The following is a 17,524-nucleotide window of genomic DNA, read 5'->3' as shown; positions in this document are numbered from 1 at the left end:
AAGACTGAAATTATTATTTAAAAAAAAAAAAAAAAACAGCATTTTAAATAATTTTCATTTCACTACTAGTATATCTAGGAAAAACAAAGGATAGAATAATATCATAGCAAAAATTTGCCCAAACCCACAGTTGAATTTTATCCAAAATACTGTGAGTCATTTAAAGTTCATGCTCTTTTCAGCACATAGCTGTGTCTTCTGAACATAAATAAGGAGTCACTTCTGGTGAATAACAATATATAAGATTTACTGAGCTCTTCCTATAAAAAATATACATTATAGAGCTAATTCTGTTTCAAAGAAGCTAAAATATGAAGAAAATAAAACTTATAAATATGAAACAATTTCACTTAAAATATAAGACCCTGTAGAATGAACCTCTATCCAGTACATGGATGTTCTACTGAATCTGAGGTTATCTTAGAGTTCATATTAAGTGCATTTAAAATATATGAATGACTGCCAGATAAAGTTTAAGTGACTATATTTAAATTTCAGGTAAGTAACCAATAATTGTCTCATATAAGTACATGCAAATAAAAATACAGATTTTTATTTGCCAAATACTAAAAATGTTTTCATACATTGTTTATCTGAAATTCAAAGTTAATTATACTTTATTTGCTAAAATTTTAACCTGCTATGTGTGATCATATACATTTTTGGTACTTGTTTTATTATCTTATTCTCATTATTTTAAATATGTCTAAAATAGGGGTGTCGAACTCAATCAGAGAAGGGGCCAAAATCTAAAATCCAGCCTAAATCGCGGGCCGAATGGTTTACTGAACAGTCATAAACTGTCATTGTGATGGAAACGCAGCGGAGTGCAGTGATGACAGCGCGGTGCGGGTCACATTGCAAGGCCTGGCGGGACGGATTTGGCCCGTGGGCCTTGTGTTTGACACATGTGGTCTAAAACATTAAAGTTCTTATTTATTTTATGGATATACCAGGTCCCTCTAAATAATGCTTATTTTTTCTGTTTTATGTTATTATATACTGTGCTGAAATAAACATTATTGTTATACATATATTTGCATAAATATTCCCTACCCCATTAGTTGTCTTTATTTTTCTTACCTTATTACCATCCGTTTTATTGAGATATAATTGACATATAACATTAGCTGTCTTTTGATCTTGTTAACAATATATGCAAAAATACACTTTGCTTATATTTTATGTGGTGAAGTTTATCAATCATTTCCTGTATGAATGACTTCTGGGTCTCCACTTCAAACTTATGTATTAAACATGACTCATACTTCTGGTCAAGATGATGGTGTAGGCATACTCCCCTCTTGCCACAATAATATCAAAATTACAACTAAACTACATCACAACCATCATTCAGAACCTCCTAAAATCTAGCTGAGTGGAAGTCCTACAGCCAGGGATATAAAGAAGCGACATGGAGACTGGGGCAGAGACCTAGAGCAGGCTGGTCCCAAACCCACATGTGACGGGTACAAATCAGCAAAGGTTCCCCTCTGAGGGGCAAGGGTCCCAGACCCATACTAGGCTGCCCAGCCCAGGGTTCCAGTGCCAGGAAGAGAAGTCTCTGCACGAAATAGCCACTTTTCTTTGATTTACACATTTGGCAAGGCCTTCTCCTCTACCTGTGTGCTTTGTAATTTTTTTTTTTCCTACCCTTTAGGCACTGAATTTTAAGAAACATAAAAAAAGTAAAATAGGCATGACCATCTAAAACCCTGTTGTAAACATTTTAAGGATTTAAAGTTCACTCATAAGAAACATAGTATTTAAGAATTCATATGCATGTACTCAAAATCTTTTTTATTTGTATATCAATATATTAACAAATAGCCTATCTAATAAGAGTAATATGTAAATTGACCATCATTCCAAGACATAAGATGGCCACTCCCTATGGTCAAAGATGGCTGCCCCCATGTGGACACAAGATGGCCTGCAGATGAGGGTAGTTATGGGCAGTTAGAGGTGACCAGGCATGCAGAAGAGAGCAGTTGGGAAAGACCAGGCCAGCAATGGAGGGCAGTTGGGGGAGACCAGGCCTGCAGGAAAGGGAAGTTCTGGGGGGTGGGGGGAACAGGCCTGCAGGGGAGAGTAGTTGGGAGGACCAGGCCTGAAGGGGAGGGCAGTTAGGGGGGCAGGCCTGCAGGGGAGGTCAGTTTTGGGGGACCAGGACTGCAGGAGAGGGCAGTTCCAGGGGGGCAGGCCTGCAGGGGAAAGCAGTTGGGGGGGACCAGGCCTGCAGGGGAGGGAAGTTGGGGTGGAACCAAGCCTGCAGTTAGGGAGGGCCAGGCCTGCAGTGGAGGACTGTTGCTGGGGGAGGACCCAGGCTGGCAGGGGAGGGCAGTTGTAGGCAATCAGGCCAGTAGGGAGGGCAGTTAGAGGTGACTGGGCTGGCAGAGGAAGATAGTTGTGGGAGATCAGGCCAGCAGGGAAGAGCAGTTGTGGGGGACCAGGCCTGCAGGGGAGGGCAGTTGGGGCTACAAGCCTGAAGGAGAGGACAGTTAGGGGTGACCAGACTGGCAGGGGAGGGCAGTTAGGGGTGACCAGGATGGCAGGGGAGGGCAGTTACAGGAAATCGGCCTAGAAGGGAGTAGTGAGGCATCGATCAGGCTGGCAGGAGACTGGTTGGGGGTGATCATGCTGGCAGGCAGAAGTGGTTATGGGCAATCAGGCAGAGGCAGGCGAGCGGTTGGTAACTAGCTGTCCTGGATTGTGAGAGGGATGTCCAACTGCCACACCAGAATCGGGCCTAAACAGGTGGTCAGACATCCCTCAAGGGGTCCCAGATTAGAGAGGGTGCAGGCTGGGCTGAGGGACCTTCCCCTCTCGTTTACAAATTTCATGCACAAGGCCTCAAGTTTTTATAATAAAAGCCTCAAATAAACCCTGATAAGAGTCTTTTCCTTTAACAATGACGTTTTTTAAATATGCTTCATTTATTCTTAGGGTCTAACATATCCATGTAATTCCATCATTTACAGAAGTGTAAACAAATAAATAGGCTTAAAATAAAATCTAGTTGGTCTAAGTCCATACCGGTTATTTGAATGCCTGAAATTATTCTATTCTGTGGAAGTTTTCAGTGCCTGGGAGGAGCAAAGAACAAGCTGAGGGCAAAAGCTCCTGCTCTGGCGCATTTAAATAGGAAGAACTGGGAATCTAGTTATAGACTAAAAAAATAGACACAATTTCAAAAGCTATTCATCCACTTTCTGGAGAATCAGACAGAGCCTGTAGCTTCTGACATCAGGTTCCCCTTTTCACACACTGGGCAGTCTTCGCTGCAGCAGCAGATAAATCTTCACTCTCTGAGTTTCAGACTGAGGTTTCCAATAGACATAAGTCACATGCAAGCATAAGTCCATGATCAACTATGATAAGTTCCACTTCTATGCTCAGAAATTTCATCCTATTATAACTTCACTAGAGGCTCGATGCACAAAGATTCATGGAAGAATGGGCCTTCCTTCCCCTGGCTGCTGGCACCATCTTCCCTCCGGCCCAGATCCGCCTTTCCGCCTTCCCACGCTGTCCAAAGGCCCGGAGCTGCTGGGACAGTGCAGAATTCCCCCAGCCGCTCAATACCTGCATATGCAAATTAACCCGCTATCTTTGTTGGGTTAATCTGCATACTCACTCCTGATTGGCTGGTGAGCATCGTGAAGGTATGGTCAATTTGCATCTTTCTCTTTTATTAGTGTAGATATTCCCTGGCATAATAAACGTGTATGTGTGTTTGTTTTTATTTTTTAAATTCACGAACCCTTCCTAAACCAGCTGCGGACACTTGCGAGGCTTACCTTGTGTATTAAGTGCATCACAGCACTGAGCTGCTCATCAGTGTTCTCAGTGGCCACCTTCATGCTGATGCTGTGGAGCACTCTGTTGAGGATGTCCCCATCTAGAGGCTGCTGCAGCTGATCTGCAAGCCCCCACACGGCCTGCGAGTCTGCGTCAGAGACTAGCGTGATGTTGGCAGTCCCATACACTGTATCAACCCGGGCACCACCTTTTGGGTCAAAAAGTACAACCTGGAAGCGTTTAGGAAATGGATTTAAAGACCCTGTCTCTGGGGTTAGGACGACATCCAATACGGTATTCCTCTGGCCAGGTTCGAAGACCAAGGTGCCTTCAGTTCTCACAAAATCCTTCCCAGAAAGAGCTGGAGAGATGAGCGTCCGGCCCATTGTCTCAGCACTCCTCAACTCCTAGAAATTAAACAACATGCCTCAGTGAAGCTGCGACACCTCTGATCTTGTCCCACACAAACTCTTACTCCTTAAGCAAATTCTATTTTTCTTAGACTGATGGGCCGTGACATTACAATGAAATCGGTGTGTTTTATACTTTTTCTAATTTCCTCAGTTAAAGGGGAAAATGAGCATCATACAGTGATGAGGTTAGGAAAGACAGATGCCTTAGAATAGTCCAAGAAAGAGAATTACAGTTGTCCCTACTGCCTCACAGAGTTTCCCCAACTGTGAACACTGTGCTTAAATAACATAGGCTGCAAATGTAAGTATGGAGGAAAAGAGGTAATATTTGTATTCACATTTTCACCTGGAAATGTGGAGGAGATGGGGTGTGGTGAGAAAAGAGAAAGCAGAGGAAAGAAAGGAGGAACTGGTTTCTTGTTATTTTTACTGAGATATGAAAACACCTTAAGGGATAGGACCTTGGGAATATATATACCTGAATTTCTTTGAATTGTGGTTATTAAAAGTTTTTTGTAAATTAAAGCATGAGAACTTAGTCAAGGAACTCAGTCAAAGTAATGTGAATTTGCTTGCTAATGAGCAAACAAATACTAAACTCCCAATACCTGCCAGGTGGCATACTGTGAGTGCAGATATGAACAACAGAATTCCTGCACTCACAGAGCCTAGCAGAGGACAGAAGTTATAGAATTAACAACAACCTATCTAATAAAAGAGAAACATGCAAATTGATCGCACCTTTGCTACGCCAGCAAGCCACACCCAACAGGCAATTAGGAGCAAATGTGAAAATTACCTCAACCAAGATGGCAGTTAATTTGCATATCCAGATGCAGAGCAAAGTCTGAAGACAGTGTAGAAGGAAGCCATGCACTGTAGAAGGGAGCAAAGCTGCAGAGAAGGAAGCAGAGTGGCGGAGACTGGAGGAAATCAGACAGGGCTGCAGAGAAGAGAGGAAAGCAGGCAGGGCAGCCACAGGAAGCCCTATTGCAGGAATTTTCCTGCAATGGGCCTTTAGTAACTTTATATGAAGATAAATTTTATGAAGAAAAGTAAGACTATGCAGCAGCATGCAGGGTGATGGTAAGGGTACTACTTTAGATAAGGTTGCTCAGGAAGCTGCTGATGTGACATTTGAGCAGAGACCACAGTGGTGTAGGGGAACAGGGCACATAGGATTTGGGAAAAAACATTCTAGGTAAAGGGAACAGCAATTACGAAGGCCCTGAGGAAGAGCCAGAGGGCCAATGTGATTGGAACAAGGTCAAAAGTGCAAGAAGCTGGCATCAGAGAGGTGGGCCGGGGCCAGATCATGTGGCAGGAAGACCCTTTCAGAAGAGTGACAGATTTTATCTTTTTGTAACTATTCTGGCTGTAGCAGGGGATATGCATGAGGCAGGGAGAAGAGATAACCTGAAGTAGGGTTGTATAAGTAGAAAGGGTGATATGTGCAGAGATTGGAAATATACTTTGAATGAAGAGTCAGTAGGACTTTCTGGCTAATACAATGTTGGGTGGAAAGGAAGAGGAGAATTGAGGATGTTTGCTTCGCTGAACAGTGAAAAATGGGAAATACTGTTAAGGGAGAAATAAAAAGTTATTTATTATACATATTAATTCTTAGATACCTTTTAAACATTCAAATGAGGATGTCAAGTAGAGCAATCAGATATGTGAGTCTAGATCAGGGTGGTGAAGAGACTGGTGATAAAAATTTAGGAGTTCTCATTTAATAGATTACATTTGAAGAAAACAGACCTACATGCTCCATCTTGGTGCACCCCATTACTTATTGGCCAGGAAGATCAACTGGGCCATAGGAAGAAGCTACCAGTGAGGTAAGGACTAAGAGTAGATAGGAGCCCAAAGGAGAAGAGCATCTTCCAGAAAGAGGAAATGACCAGGTGAGTCAAAAAAAATGAAAAAAAATCAGTGAAAATAAAAGGTTTTTAAGAACACCTGCAGCAAAATGCTAAAAAAGAAAAAATAGAAAAAGATAAAACCTTGTTGAAAGAAACAACACAAGAATGGATAAAGTAAAGTATCCATTGGGATACTATGTCACAGTGAGTGAAAGAACTATACACATGAACACACTGAGCAAAAGAAGCACGCCATGAAACAATACAGTTGGCAGAATCTCATTTGCATAATTTCCAAAAGAGGTAAACCTAAATAGCATATGGTAGATGGTAGAAGCACGGGAATAATTCAAAAGCAAGTTGGGGAGAGGTTATCCTGCAAGGAAAAAGCTGGAGAAGGATCCACAGTATCTAATTCTATGATCCTGATAAAGCTCAATTTCTTAAGATAGGTGGGGTGAGATTTTTTTTTTTTACTACAAACTGCACATATACTTCCTGCCCACTGTTTTCCTGTAGGATTTATTTCACAATTTAGACATCAAAAGGAAATGGAATCATCAAAATGTTCTTGTGCTTATAAAATACATATAAAAACAAGAAGCACTACGCAATTTAAAAGGAACAATGGAAAGCAATATAGAAATAGTTTTTGCCTAGGAGAGGCCATGTGTGCATAAGGAGGAAAGCTTGTTCTTTCTTGAGTTTGTGTGCTTTGGGCCAGTACACACATATGTAAACAAAAGCATTTAAATTGGTTTTCAAATTTGGATTAGCTACAGGCCTATTGGATTTAATGCTAACTAACTGGAATGAGTGATATTTTCATTATCTCAAAACTTTAAATCCCTTACCTTTTTATCACAAATATGTAGATATTAGAGAACGAGTACATATACTACAGCTACTATTTTAACTACATAATGAAAAAACTATTTAAAGAGGTAAATGGACTAGCAACTTGGTCCATAATTTGCTCATTCTTGCCAGCTATTGAAAATGGAATTATGTGTCTTTGCCTTCTAGTAATATGCAAAGAGAGTATTAAGAGAGAGAAAATACAGAGGCAATGAAGCAATAGGGAAATAAAATACCAGAGAAGTGAGACTTTTATTTCTAATTTTAAAAATTAAACTTTTCATTTTTGCAATAATTATAGATTCACATGCAGTTTACAAGAAATAATAGAGTGACCTCCAGGGATCTTTACCCAACAGCCCTCTTTGGTAACATTCTGCGTAACAATACTAGCTCATAACCAAGGTATTGACATTGATACAGTCATGATATGGAACATTCCATCCCACAGGGTCCCTTCATGTTTCCACAGTGTTATAAAAATGTGATGAGTTACATGCTAGTGGCAGCATATGTTTTGCAAGGAATCGTTTATGAAGAATCTAAAAAGACTATAAATAAATATGACAGAGATATTGGCTCTCAGATTCTTATTTTGGCAACTTCAATTCCCTTCTCAGTGGAGTACAGTTTGATCCATGGCCCCAGTCAAAGCATGTGTAGAGGCAACCAGTAGATATGTCTCTCGCACATCGATGTTTCTCTCTCTCTCCTCTCCCTCCCTTCCACTCCCTAAAAATCAATGTAAAAATATCCTTGGAGGAGGATTAACAAAAAAATAATGCCGGAAAGGCATATGGTGTTGTCCAACCCAGCCCCAGGATCTGGTCACTTCATGTTACATAGTGCTGCTCTTCTGGGTCCCTGGATACCTAGCTGCTCCCTCTCTTTCACTTGATGTCTCCTAATAGGATGGATTTGAAAAGTGGCAGTAACACCACATGAGCTCATGGATTTAAAGAAATATACAGATCAGGTGGTGCTTGAAATTCCACAGAAGATTTCCAACTAGTTCAAATATAAACAATAACAAAGATCCTTAATTTTTGTTTCTGGTCTTATACAGTTACACTGGGAAGAAATTTTAACTCTGTAAAGATATTATAAAACAGATTTATGCAAGACAGTTTGCATTACACAACTTTTTCAAAAGAAAGAAAAATACTAAAGACTATCATTTTTAAAACATGAAGTTTAATATAATACACATAATGTGAATTATGATGCAATCATAAGAAAGTAATGTATTGATTATTCTCTATTTCACTACTTATACAATAAAAAAGAAAACCTTAATTGTTAATATCTATCTGATGCTTACCTGGGTACCGAAGTTAACAGACACCATTAGTCCTGTCCCAGAATCCCTGGACACCTGCAAACTGATTAAAGTGGCCTTTTTGTGAGCCACTGGTAGCCGAGAACCCACAGAAAAATACACGAGGCTCTGAGATTCGGCACTCAGTAAGAATTTGATCTGTGCAAATCTGGCGCTATTGTTTATCGCTGCTCCAGCAGTGACTTCATACAATTCCACAAAAAAATATGTTTCAACTTGTGGTATCTGGTAATGAAAAAAAAAAAGATTACCAATTTTTTTTCTATTTTCAGATAATTCTGATGTTAATAATTGGTACTATTAATACATAATTACAGAAATAAATGTACATTTAGAAATACAGTCTGCATGATTACAGAATTCAAACCTTATGTTAGATTATCACAGAATTTACGAAACTCCCATTTTTCTCCCTAAGTAAGCTTCTTACTATAAAAATCAATGTCAGGAGACAATCTATATGCACTTCAATAAGCAAAAGGATAAATAAAATATATTCATACAATGATAGGCTATTTAACAGTTTAAAGGAATGAAGTATTTCAATATTTTTCCATATGGATGGATATGAAAACACGAGTGAAAAATCAAGTTGCATGATGGTACACATAGCATGATACAATAAATGTAAAGCTAAAATTACATAAAGCTTACTACATATCATTAATGAACACATACCTATTTAAGCATTTAAAAATTAAAATGCCATGGCTAGTTGGCTCAGGTGGAGGGGTTGGGTTGGGGATAGGGCAGGGCATGGAGGTGCAGCATATTACTCTGGACAGGGGAAAAAGAGAGCTTCAACTTTGTCAAGAAGGTTTTATTTTTTAAAGGACTGGACATAAATGTGACCAAATATTAATAATAGTCTGTTTGTTGGTTTTACGTATTTTCCAAAATTCAGAATCAAATAAGTCTAAATTTAGGCAAGATAAAATTAAATCTTATACCTGTTTAAAACCGATAACTTCCATAAGAAACTTACATAGAGTCTTAGTAATTTAAAGAATTAAGAATTCTAACAAGTTACCAAGGAAGGCATCCTGGAGAAAGCGGTGTCTTTAAGAGAGAGTTAATGAATGTGGGGTTGTGGGCATAAACCTATTTGAACAAATGCATAGAAGAGGATTGAAATGTTTTCAAGTAGAATAATATGAACACAATTTTTTTCTAACCCTCATCCAAGGGTGTGATTTATTATTGGTTTTTAGAGAGGGAGGGAAGAAGAGGGAGAGAGAAACATCAATGTGAGAGAAACATTGATCTGTAAACACCCCAAACTGGGGTCAAATCCACATCCTAGGTATGTGCCCTGACTAGGAATCGAACATGCCAACTTTTTGGTGTACTGGGCAATGCTTCAACTAACTGAGCCACTGACCAAATATTTTGAATATTGACATTTCAGTTCCTCTTTTTCAGTGTGATAGGATATATTAGTAGCTAGTGAAATGCCTTAAATTAGAAAAAAAAAATCAGTGGGAAGTCAATATTTTAAAAACTTATTTCCTGCCGAGACTGGTTTGGCTCAATGGATAGAGAGTCGGCTTGGGGACTGAAGGGTCCCGGGTTCAATTCCAGTCAAGGGCATGTACCTTAGTTGTGGGCACATCCCCAGTAGGGGGTGTGCAGGAGGCAGCTGATCGATGACTCTCTCTCATCGACGTTTCTAACTCTCTATCTCTCTCCCTTCCTCTCTGTACAAAATAAAAAATAAATTAAAAAAAATAAATAAAAACTTATTTCCTAACTCTATGGTGGTCCACAGCAGAGCCTTTGTCAACTCTCACACAGCTCTCTAGTTCATAGATTAAGATCTCTAAAACTCTTTCTGATAAGAAAAAAAAAAATCAAGTTCTTGGGCAGTATTGGTTGAATGGCTTAGTTCAGGAAAAGTCAGGCTGGTTGTGGAATATGTTATTGCTATAATGCAAATAAACTCCCAGAGATCTTTAAAGAAAATTTCCAGTTTAATAGGGCTTCAGTGACATGACATGACTATTTGAGTAGCAAAAAGAAAATCACTTAGTAAATAATTAAAATTAGTTGTATTTGAGACTTTTAAAAGAAAACTGTGTATAAGTGGACCTGCACAGTCCAAACCAGTGTTGTTCAAGAGTCAACTGTATGTTTGGTCTACAGTTGGGAATCCTCAAATGTGGGGGCTGACTTCAATTAGAAGTGAATCTCCAACTTCTAAGGCAGGTGGTACCCATAACCCCAACGTGTGTTTGGGGTCAACTGTAATTATGTAATTATTTCTGTGTGTGGTTTTTCTGCTGTTTTAAGTGTTTGGCATATACAAGGGAGTGTTGAGCCATGAACCAAGAGGTCACTGGTTTGATTCCTGGTCAGGGCACTGCCCAGGTTGTGGGTTCTATCCCCTGTAGGGCGCATACAGAGGCAGCCAACCGATGTTTTTCTCTTACAGATGTTTCTTTTCCTTTTCCTCCCTCCCTCCCAGCCTCTTTCCCGCCCTCCCTCTCTCCCACTGTGTGTGTGTGTGTGTGTGTGTGTAGTACATTTTTGAACATTCATAATATTATGACTAGTTTTTGTATTAAATACTTGAGTTTAATAAATAAAGTAGTAGTCAAACAACAAATACTATTGAGTGCTCCCTAGGTATTAAAGTATCACAGAACAGTCATTTTTCAAACAAAAGCCACACATGATTCTAAGTGAGTAAAGCTCTGTTAGGACATCGGTGACCAGTACCACCTGAATAACGCAGATTCCTTTGGAAAGAGGGGAGAATGCCTGTCTCGCGAGTGCCATGTGCAACATGAACCAACAGAAATTTATCCAAATTTATCCGCACGTAAGCATGGCCTCTCTGGCCCTCAAGTAGAAAAAACAGAATTTCCTAACTGTAGACGAAGAAAGAGAACTTTCATCCTATGATGAAATCCATAGACATGATATGATTAAATCTATAGATATAATAAAAGCAATGCACTAAATATTCAGCAAAATCAGAGATACTAATTGGCTGAAAATGATTCAAGGGATCATTCACACATTAAGCAGGTGGGCCAGGAAGAATCTTAGAAATCTCAAGAAACAGAAACAAAAAAAAACTGATGAGCTTTTTTAAAAAAATGAGATACAATTGACATATAACAAGTATCAGTGTTAAGTGTACACTAATGACCTTATTTATAAAAATTCTCTAATGAAATCAATTCTAAGTCTGTCACCCAGCAAACAGATTTTTGATATTACAGCTAGATGAGACGTAGTCTCCACATGGCCAATGTATGTTTCAATAAAGTGGCTTTAAAATACTAATTCTAAAGCAATACAATTAGAAATTGACAATGCTATCCTCCTCATTTCTTACCTTCCCGGGTCTGAGCTCCATGGCGATGGAGCACTTTGTCTGACCGGCTGCACAGGTTGTGGTCCCGGACACAGAGAGAAGTTCCTCCCTCAGGTTCACTCCGTCCTTCTGGAGCACAGGGTATGTTTTGTTAAATGTGACTCGCCAGGAGACCTTGACATCTTCAAAGGCCCTAGGAGCAAAGCAAAACCTGTGCAAATGCAGCAACAGAGTGCCTTATCCCTGTGTCTGATGCAGATTGTGTTACCACTGTGCCTAAATGTACCTCTTCATCCAAAGCATGTACTGTACATAGTATTATTTGACTACACTCTATTCAATCTGGAATAAATATTCATTGAATCACTGTGTATCAGAAATGTGAAAGGAAATATTTTTCTGCTTATTATGCCTAGTTTGTACCAGAAATCTATAATAATAAAAGTGTAATATGCAGGCCAGATGACCTTCTGGACGAAGCCACAGGGGGGGGGGGGGGGGGTGCCGAGGCCCTAGCATGAATTTTGTGCATTGGGCCTCTAGTATGAAACTAAAAATAATAGAGAACTCTGGCTCCAAATAAATGTTCCTCGTTTGACTTTCAATTAGAACTCTTCTGCCAAAACCAGTTTGGCTCAGTGGATAGAGCTTCGATCTGCGGACTGAAAGATCCCAGTTTTAATTCCGGTCATGGGCATGTACATTGGTTGTGGGCAAATCCCCGGTAGGGGATGTGCAGGAGGCAGCTGGTCGATGTTTCTCTCTCATCGACATTTCTAGCTCTCTATCCCTCTCCCTTCCTCTCTGTGAAAAATCAATAAAATATATTAAAAAAAAAAAAAAGAACTCTTCTAAAGGGAAACTACTAATGCTAAAAATGATTGTTATAAAAATAAAGGGCAGGAGATGCCCTACATTTTCAGAGATTATTTAGGCCCCAAGTTGTAAAGATAATATACACACATACATACCTTGTGTGTGTGTGTGTGTGTGTGTGTGTGTGTGTGTATATATATATATATATATATATATATATATATATATATATATCCACATACCTTGTGCATGTATATAATGAGCATTCAGAATGTGTGTACTATACAATATTAAGTTGCAAGCAAAAGTTTGGTGCTCCACGTGTCCCTAACAGTTAATGGTTGTGCATGCGGAGTGATCACACAATGGTAAATGTGATGCAGTGATAACGTACATAATCTGCACCTTATGAAGTACACCACATTCAAGGTAGCCCTAAGTCATGCTCATAAACCAAGTGTGTTAAATCACAGACCAAGAACTAGAGCATCTGAACATTGACACAACAAACTCCACACTACCTTCTATCAACATCTGAACCTGCCTTTACCACCTTATGAATTCAAACACAGACACACAGGCTGTTACATCTTCCATGTATACACACACACACACACACATACACACACACACACACACACACACACACACACACACACACCTACCTGTTTGGCTGCCTTGTGACAGTAAGATGCAGTCTGTTCCTATCAGCTCCTTCACCCAGCTCAAGCCCACTCTGGGACCCCTCACTGAATCCTATGATGCCATTTTGAAGATCGCTCCCTGAAAAGGAAAATGCAGGGTTATATAGTATACTTAGACTTCAAAATCTCCAGTGCTCCACTAAGCTTTCCAGCTGAGATGGTATAAAAGATCTTTACTAAAAACAGGCTAGAATAAAAATGATGACCTCGAGGTGGCTAACGCTTTGAGATCAGAAGACCAGAAGAAAGAAAACCTCAAATCCTACTCTCCATGCTGAGATACATGCTCATCTCTCTCCGATGAGACTCTATATCTCATAGCCCTTGACATTTTATATGTGTTCATCATTTAGATTCAGTGTATCCTCACAGAATGCAATTCTACCAGAGTGGCAATGCGGTATTTACTGCTGTATCCCCAGGACCAAGAACAGTGGCCAGCATACTGTAAGCATTCAATCAATATTTATTAAGTAAATGAACTCCATTTAACTGATTTACCTTCCTATAAAAGAACTGACCATAGACCATTTATATTACACATTCAATTATTTGCCCCAGAGAAAATCAGAACTAATAAAGAGCTCCTGAATAACTCTGAGTAAAAGAAAGCCATCTGAGCAACACTCAGACGAGTTTCTTTGCTGTTGTTTTTAACTCCCAATCCTGTACTGTGATCACTGCTACACTGAAATCCAAATTTAAGCATTGAGGCCAGTTCTTTTGCATACACTGTTGTAATCCTTTAATTTCTACGGAAGTTACATTATTGTAAATTGAGGATACAGGCACCCTCACACTACAAAATGTGTCTAAACTGGAAAAAATGTAGGGTCTGCACTGCACTGAAACAGTGCAATTTTCTCACAGTGTCATCTTAAACTCTCAGCACCGTGTAAAACCTGTAAATGTCTGTATAAAACAGCAGAGTAGGCAAATACTGTAAATGTATGACAAAACAAGCTAACCTACCTAAAGAAATACAGTATGATTTCAGAGAAAATTTGAAAATTATCACCAAAATATTTTATAAGCTACATGAGGAATTCTTTTAAAAATCAACACATTTTTACGCTATTGTAATATGTACACTCAATAGAAAAAAACAATAACAATAAAACAACAACAAACAAACAAACTATGTAATATACTGCATTGGTCCAAAGCAAAAATGAAAGAAGATAGTTTTAAACTATTTCCCAACAGATTTCCCAACAATTAATTTCTTGATAATGAGATCTTAGACTTTGGGATGAATTATTGAAGGTGGTTAAGCAATCCAGAATGAGGGTTTGAAACAGGATAGGCAATTGTGTAGTTGGATGAATTACATAAATTAAGTATGTTCCAGAGGAAGAACATGGACTTAAGTATGTTTAAGGTTTTCCATATATTGTGAAAGTATAGATTGTTTACTTGCTCTGAGCTAAGTGAGATTTACAGTCCATTAAATTCTAGCTTAACAGCTGTGCTCATGGTGTGGGTATATGTCATAGGAAGACTATGTGGTTTTCTTTATTGTTTTTTTTTTATCCCGTTTTTATTTTTCAATTACAGTTTACTTTCTTTTTTAAATATATTTTATTGATTTTTTTTACAGAGAGGAAAGAAGAGGGATAGAGAGTTAGAAACATCTATGAGAGAGAAGCATCGATCAGTTGCCTCCTGCACACCCTCTACTGGGAATTTGCCATGCCCTTGACTGGAATCAAACCTGGGATTGTTGAGTCCATAGGTCGACGCTCTATCCACTGAGCCAAACTAATTAGGGCTACAGTTTACTTTCAATATTGTTTTTTATCAGTCTCAGGTGTACAGCATAGTAGTTGGATAATTATATATAATACTTTACAAAGTGCTTCTCCTGATATTGCCAATACCCTCCTAGCAGCATAGAAGATTATCAAAATATTGACTATATTTCCTATACTATACTTTAGATCCCCATGAATATTTCATAACTATCTTCTGTGTTTCTTAATCCCTTCTCTTTCACCCAATCCCCTAACCTTTCCCCCCTCTGGCAACCACCAGTCTGCTCTCTGTCTATAAGTCTGGGAAAACAATGTTTAATGAATGACTATAATAATTCAAATAATCACTCTTTCGATTAAAGATAGCATGATTTTATAGAAAATCCTATACCACAAAAGTGGTACATTTTTCTTGCCATCCATCCAAAGAGATACCTGTAATAATGATCATGGCAAAAGCTGCAAAGCCTGTGTCATCCTCCCCCTTCACGATCTGCGCGCCCCCTCGTGGGTCTGTGAGAAACACATAGAAGAATTCCTGCCCCTCAGGCTCATCGTCGTCCAAAATCTGAACCAATACTTTCCGTTCTCTTTCTCCATCTGCAAAGGTAAGGATGAGAGTTTGTTCTGCAAAGTCCTCCTCTTCCACCGCCCACGTTAGGTTGGAAAGTCCAGAGGCATCATGAAAGGGCAATGCATGCGGTTCCTTCTGAGCAGACCTTCCACCGAAAGTTTTCACTGTTACACTGACATTGCCAGTAGAGCCACCAGTTCTTCGGATAAGAACTTCTGCTACGTTAAATGTCCCATTCTTCATCTCCTCTTCAACGTAAACAATGGGCGGCCCAAGACTAAAGGCTCCATGAATGGAAACATTTGCGGTCCCAGTGGCCCCATCGGGCTGGGTGACAGGTGTCTCAGGGATCACAGTTGCCCCAGTAACGGTGGCCACCATTCCAGTCGGCTGTGGAGTGGCAGTGACCTTGGTCATGTCGGGGTGTGTGGTGGAGGAGTCAGTTCCCATGGGAACGAGACCTGTGTCGTCATCATCCTGTATTGTGATCACTGCCACACTGAAATCCAGATTCAGGCGCGGACGCCAGTTTGTTTTGGTAAACATTTGCAATCCTTTCATTTCTACCGCAGTTAGATTAATGTAAAAAAATTCTTCTATCTCGGGAAGCTGGTCATTAATAATGATTATTTCAAAATGAACCTCGGCTTGGAATTTCTGAAAAAGCACCTCCCCATTCTGAACAGGCTCAAAATCTTCCCGTGGCTTTGCACTTCCTGCGGTTGTCTGATAGGAAACTTTAATAAGATTGCCGTGGAACCCAAAGAGTCTTTGTACGTGTAATCTGATCATCTGAGTATCCTCTGACACCACTATATGCCTTGAACTAGGGGAAAACTGAAAGATTCCCATTGGCTCAATTTCGGCAACAGTGAAACCTGATCTGGAAAAAAAGAAAGAAAGGAAAAAAAAAACAACAAGAAAGAATTGATGAAAACAGAAAGACCACAGAAGATTCATTTTTCACACACTGAAGATGCTGCTCAGGAGGGCATCTTAAGAATGACATGCCCTTTCAAATTCCATAAAACCCTACATACGTCCTATAAAAAAATCAGAGCACAAGAAATGTAAGAACGGGCGCTGCTGGTACTGGCGAGGGGCCCTCACACGTTGGAGCAAAGTGAAGTGCTCAGAGGTGCCCGCTCTGCTTCTCCGGTCAGCCCAGAGCAGCTCTGAAAGGTCTGTCACGTCAGGCTCTCTGTGAGGATCAGTGCACAGGAAACCACAGGTTCTTAGAATGTTCTGGATGTCAGCCAGGTGTCTTATCTACCAAATAGAAAGAGTTGCCCTTGCTGGATGCAAAATCCTGGTATCATCATGGGCCTCTTTTCCCTCACACAAATGCTACTGCAATTTTATATGTGGATTGGAAGAAAACTTCCATGCTACATGATTAATCCTTAGCTTTATCCTACGGAGTTTTGTTGTGAGTTAATAAGATTATGTCAAAAGTAACATCAGCCTAATCCAGACCACAGGCATATTTTCTTCCACCAACAGTTTTTGTTTTTATTTTCTGAATCTGAATGCCTTTAGGAAAGATAATCTAGGGTCCACCATTCCCTATGATAAAGCACTGATAACACATAGCACAATGGTTAAGGGCTACATTCAAATCAGGGTCCCAACCATTATTATCTGTGTGATACTAGGTATGTTACATAATCTATATGTGTCTCGCTTTCATTATCTATAAAATGGGACTAAAAATAGTATATATGTCATATTGCTGCTGTGAAGAATAAGAGTAAACACATATCATTCTTAAAGCAAAAAGCTAAAAACATTCTATAACCAAACACTTAAAAAAATCTAAGTATGAACTAAAGGTATATTTGATGCTACCAGCCATAATCTCCCACACATAAACATATTACATATACAAACACACTTGTACACACACCAATTTTACCCATACATTTCCCTCCCACTTTCCAAATAAGTAAACTGAAGAACAGAAAGATCCTGTAACTTTCCCCAAGTCACACGGCAAGTATGTGGAAGAGCCAAAACTAACTCCGTAAGTCTGTGCTGAAGTCTGCTTCCTACTGTTTTTATCAAGCCCTTCCCAATCA

General features: G+C 39.5%; 1 protein-coding gene across 1 annotated transcript in view; it reads right to left on the bottom strand.

The window, feature by feature from the left end:
• The window catches only part of ADGRV1 (adhesion G protein-coupled receptor V1), a 423,988-nt gene that overhangs the window by 242,078 nt on the left and 164,386 nt on the right, over positions 1 to 17,524 (bottom strand). Inside the window, exons 75-79 of the mRNA XM_045571582.1 lie at positions 15,308 to 16,329; positions 13,080 to 13,197; positions 11,620 to 11,791; positions 8,259 to 8,501; positions 3,801 to 4,208 (exon numbers count right to left, since the gene is read on the bottom strand). Coding sequence (XP_045427538.1) covers positions 3,801 to 4,208; positions 8,259 to 8,501; positions 11,620 to 11,791; positions 13,080 to 13,197; positions 15,308 to 16,329 — 1,963 coding nt within the window. The remainder of the gene's footprint in view (positions 1 to 3,800; positions 4,209 to 8,258; positions 8,502 to 11,619; positions 11,792 to 13,079; positions 13,198 to 15,307; positions 16,330 to 17,524) is intronic.

Source organism: Pipistrellus kuhlii, unplaced genomic scaffold (genome assembly GCF_014108245.1).
Source record: "Pipistrellus kuhlii isolate mPipKuh1 unplaced genomic scaffold, mPipKuh1.p scaffold_m20_p_4, whole genome shotgun sequence".
Taxonomy (NCBI): domain Eukaryota; kingdom Metazoa; phylum Chordata; class Mammalia; order Chiroptera; family Vespertilionidae; genus Pipistrellus; species Pipistrellus kuhlii.
Note: the sequence above shows the minus strand (reverse complement) of the source record. Positions and strands in the feature narration are given on the sequence as shown.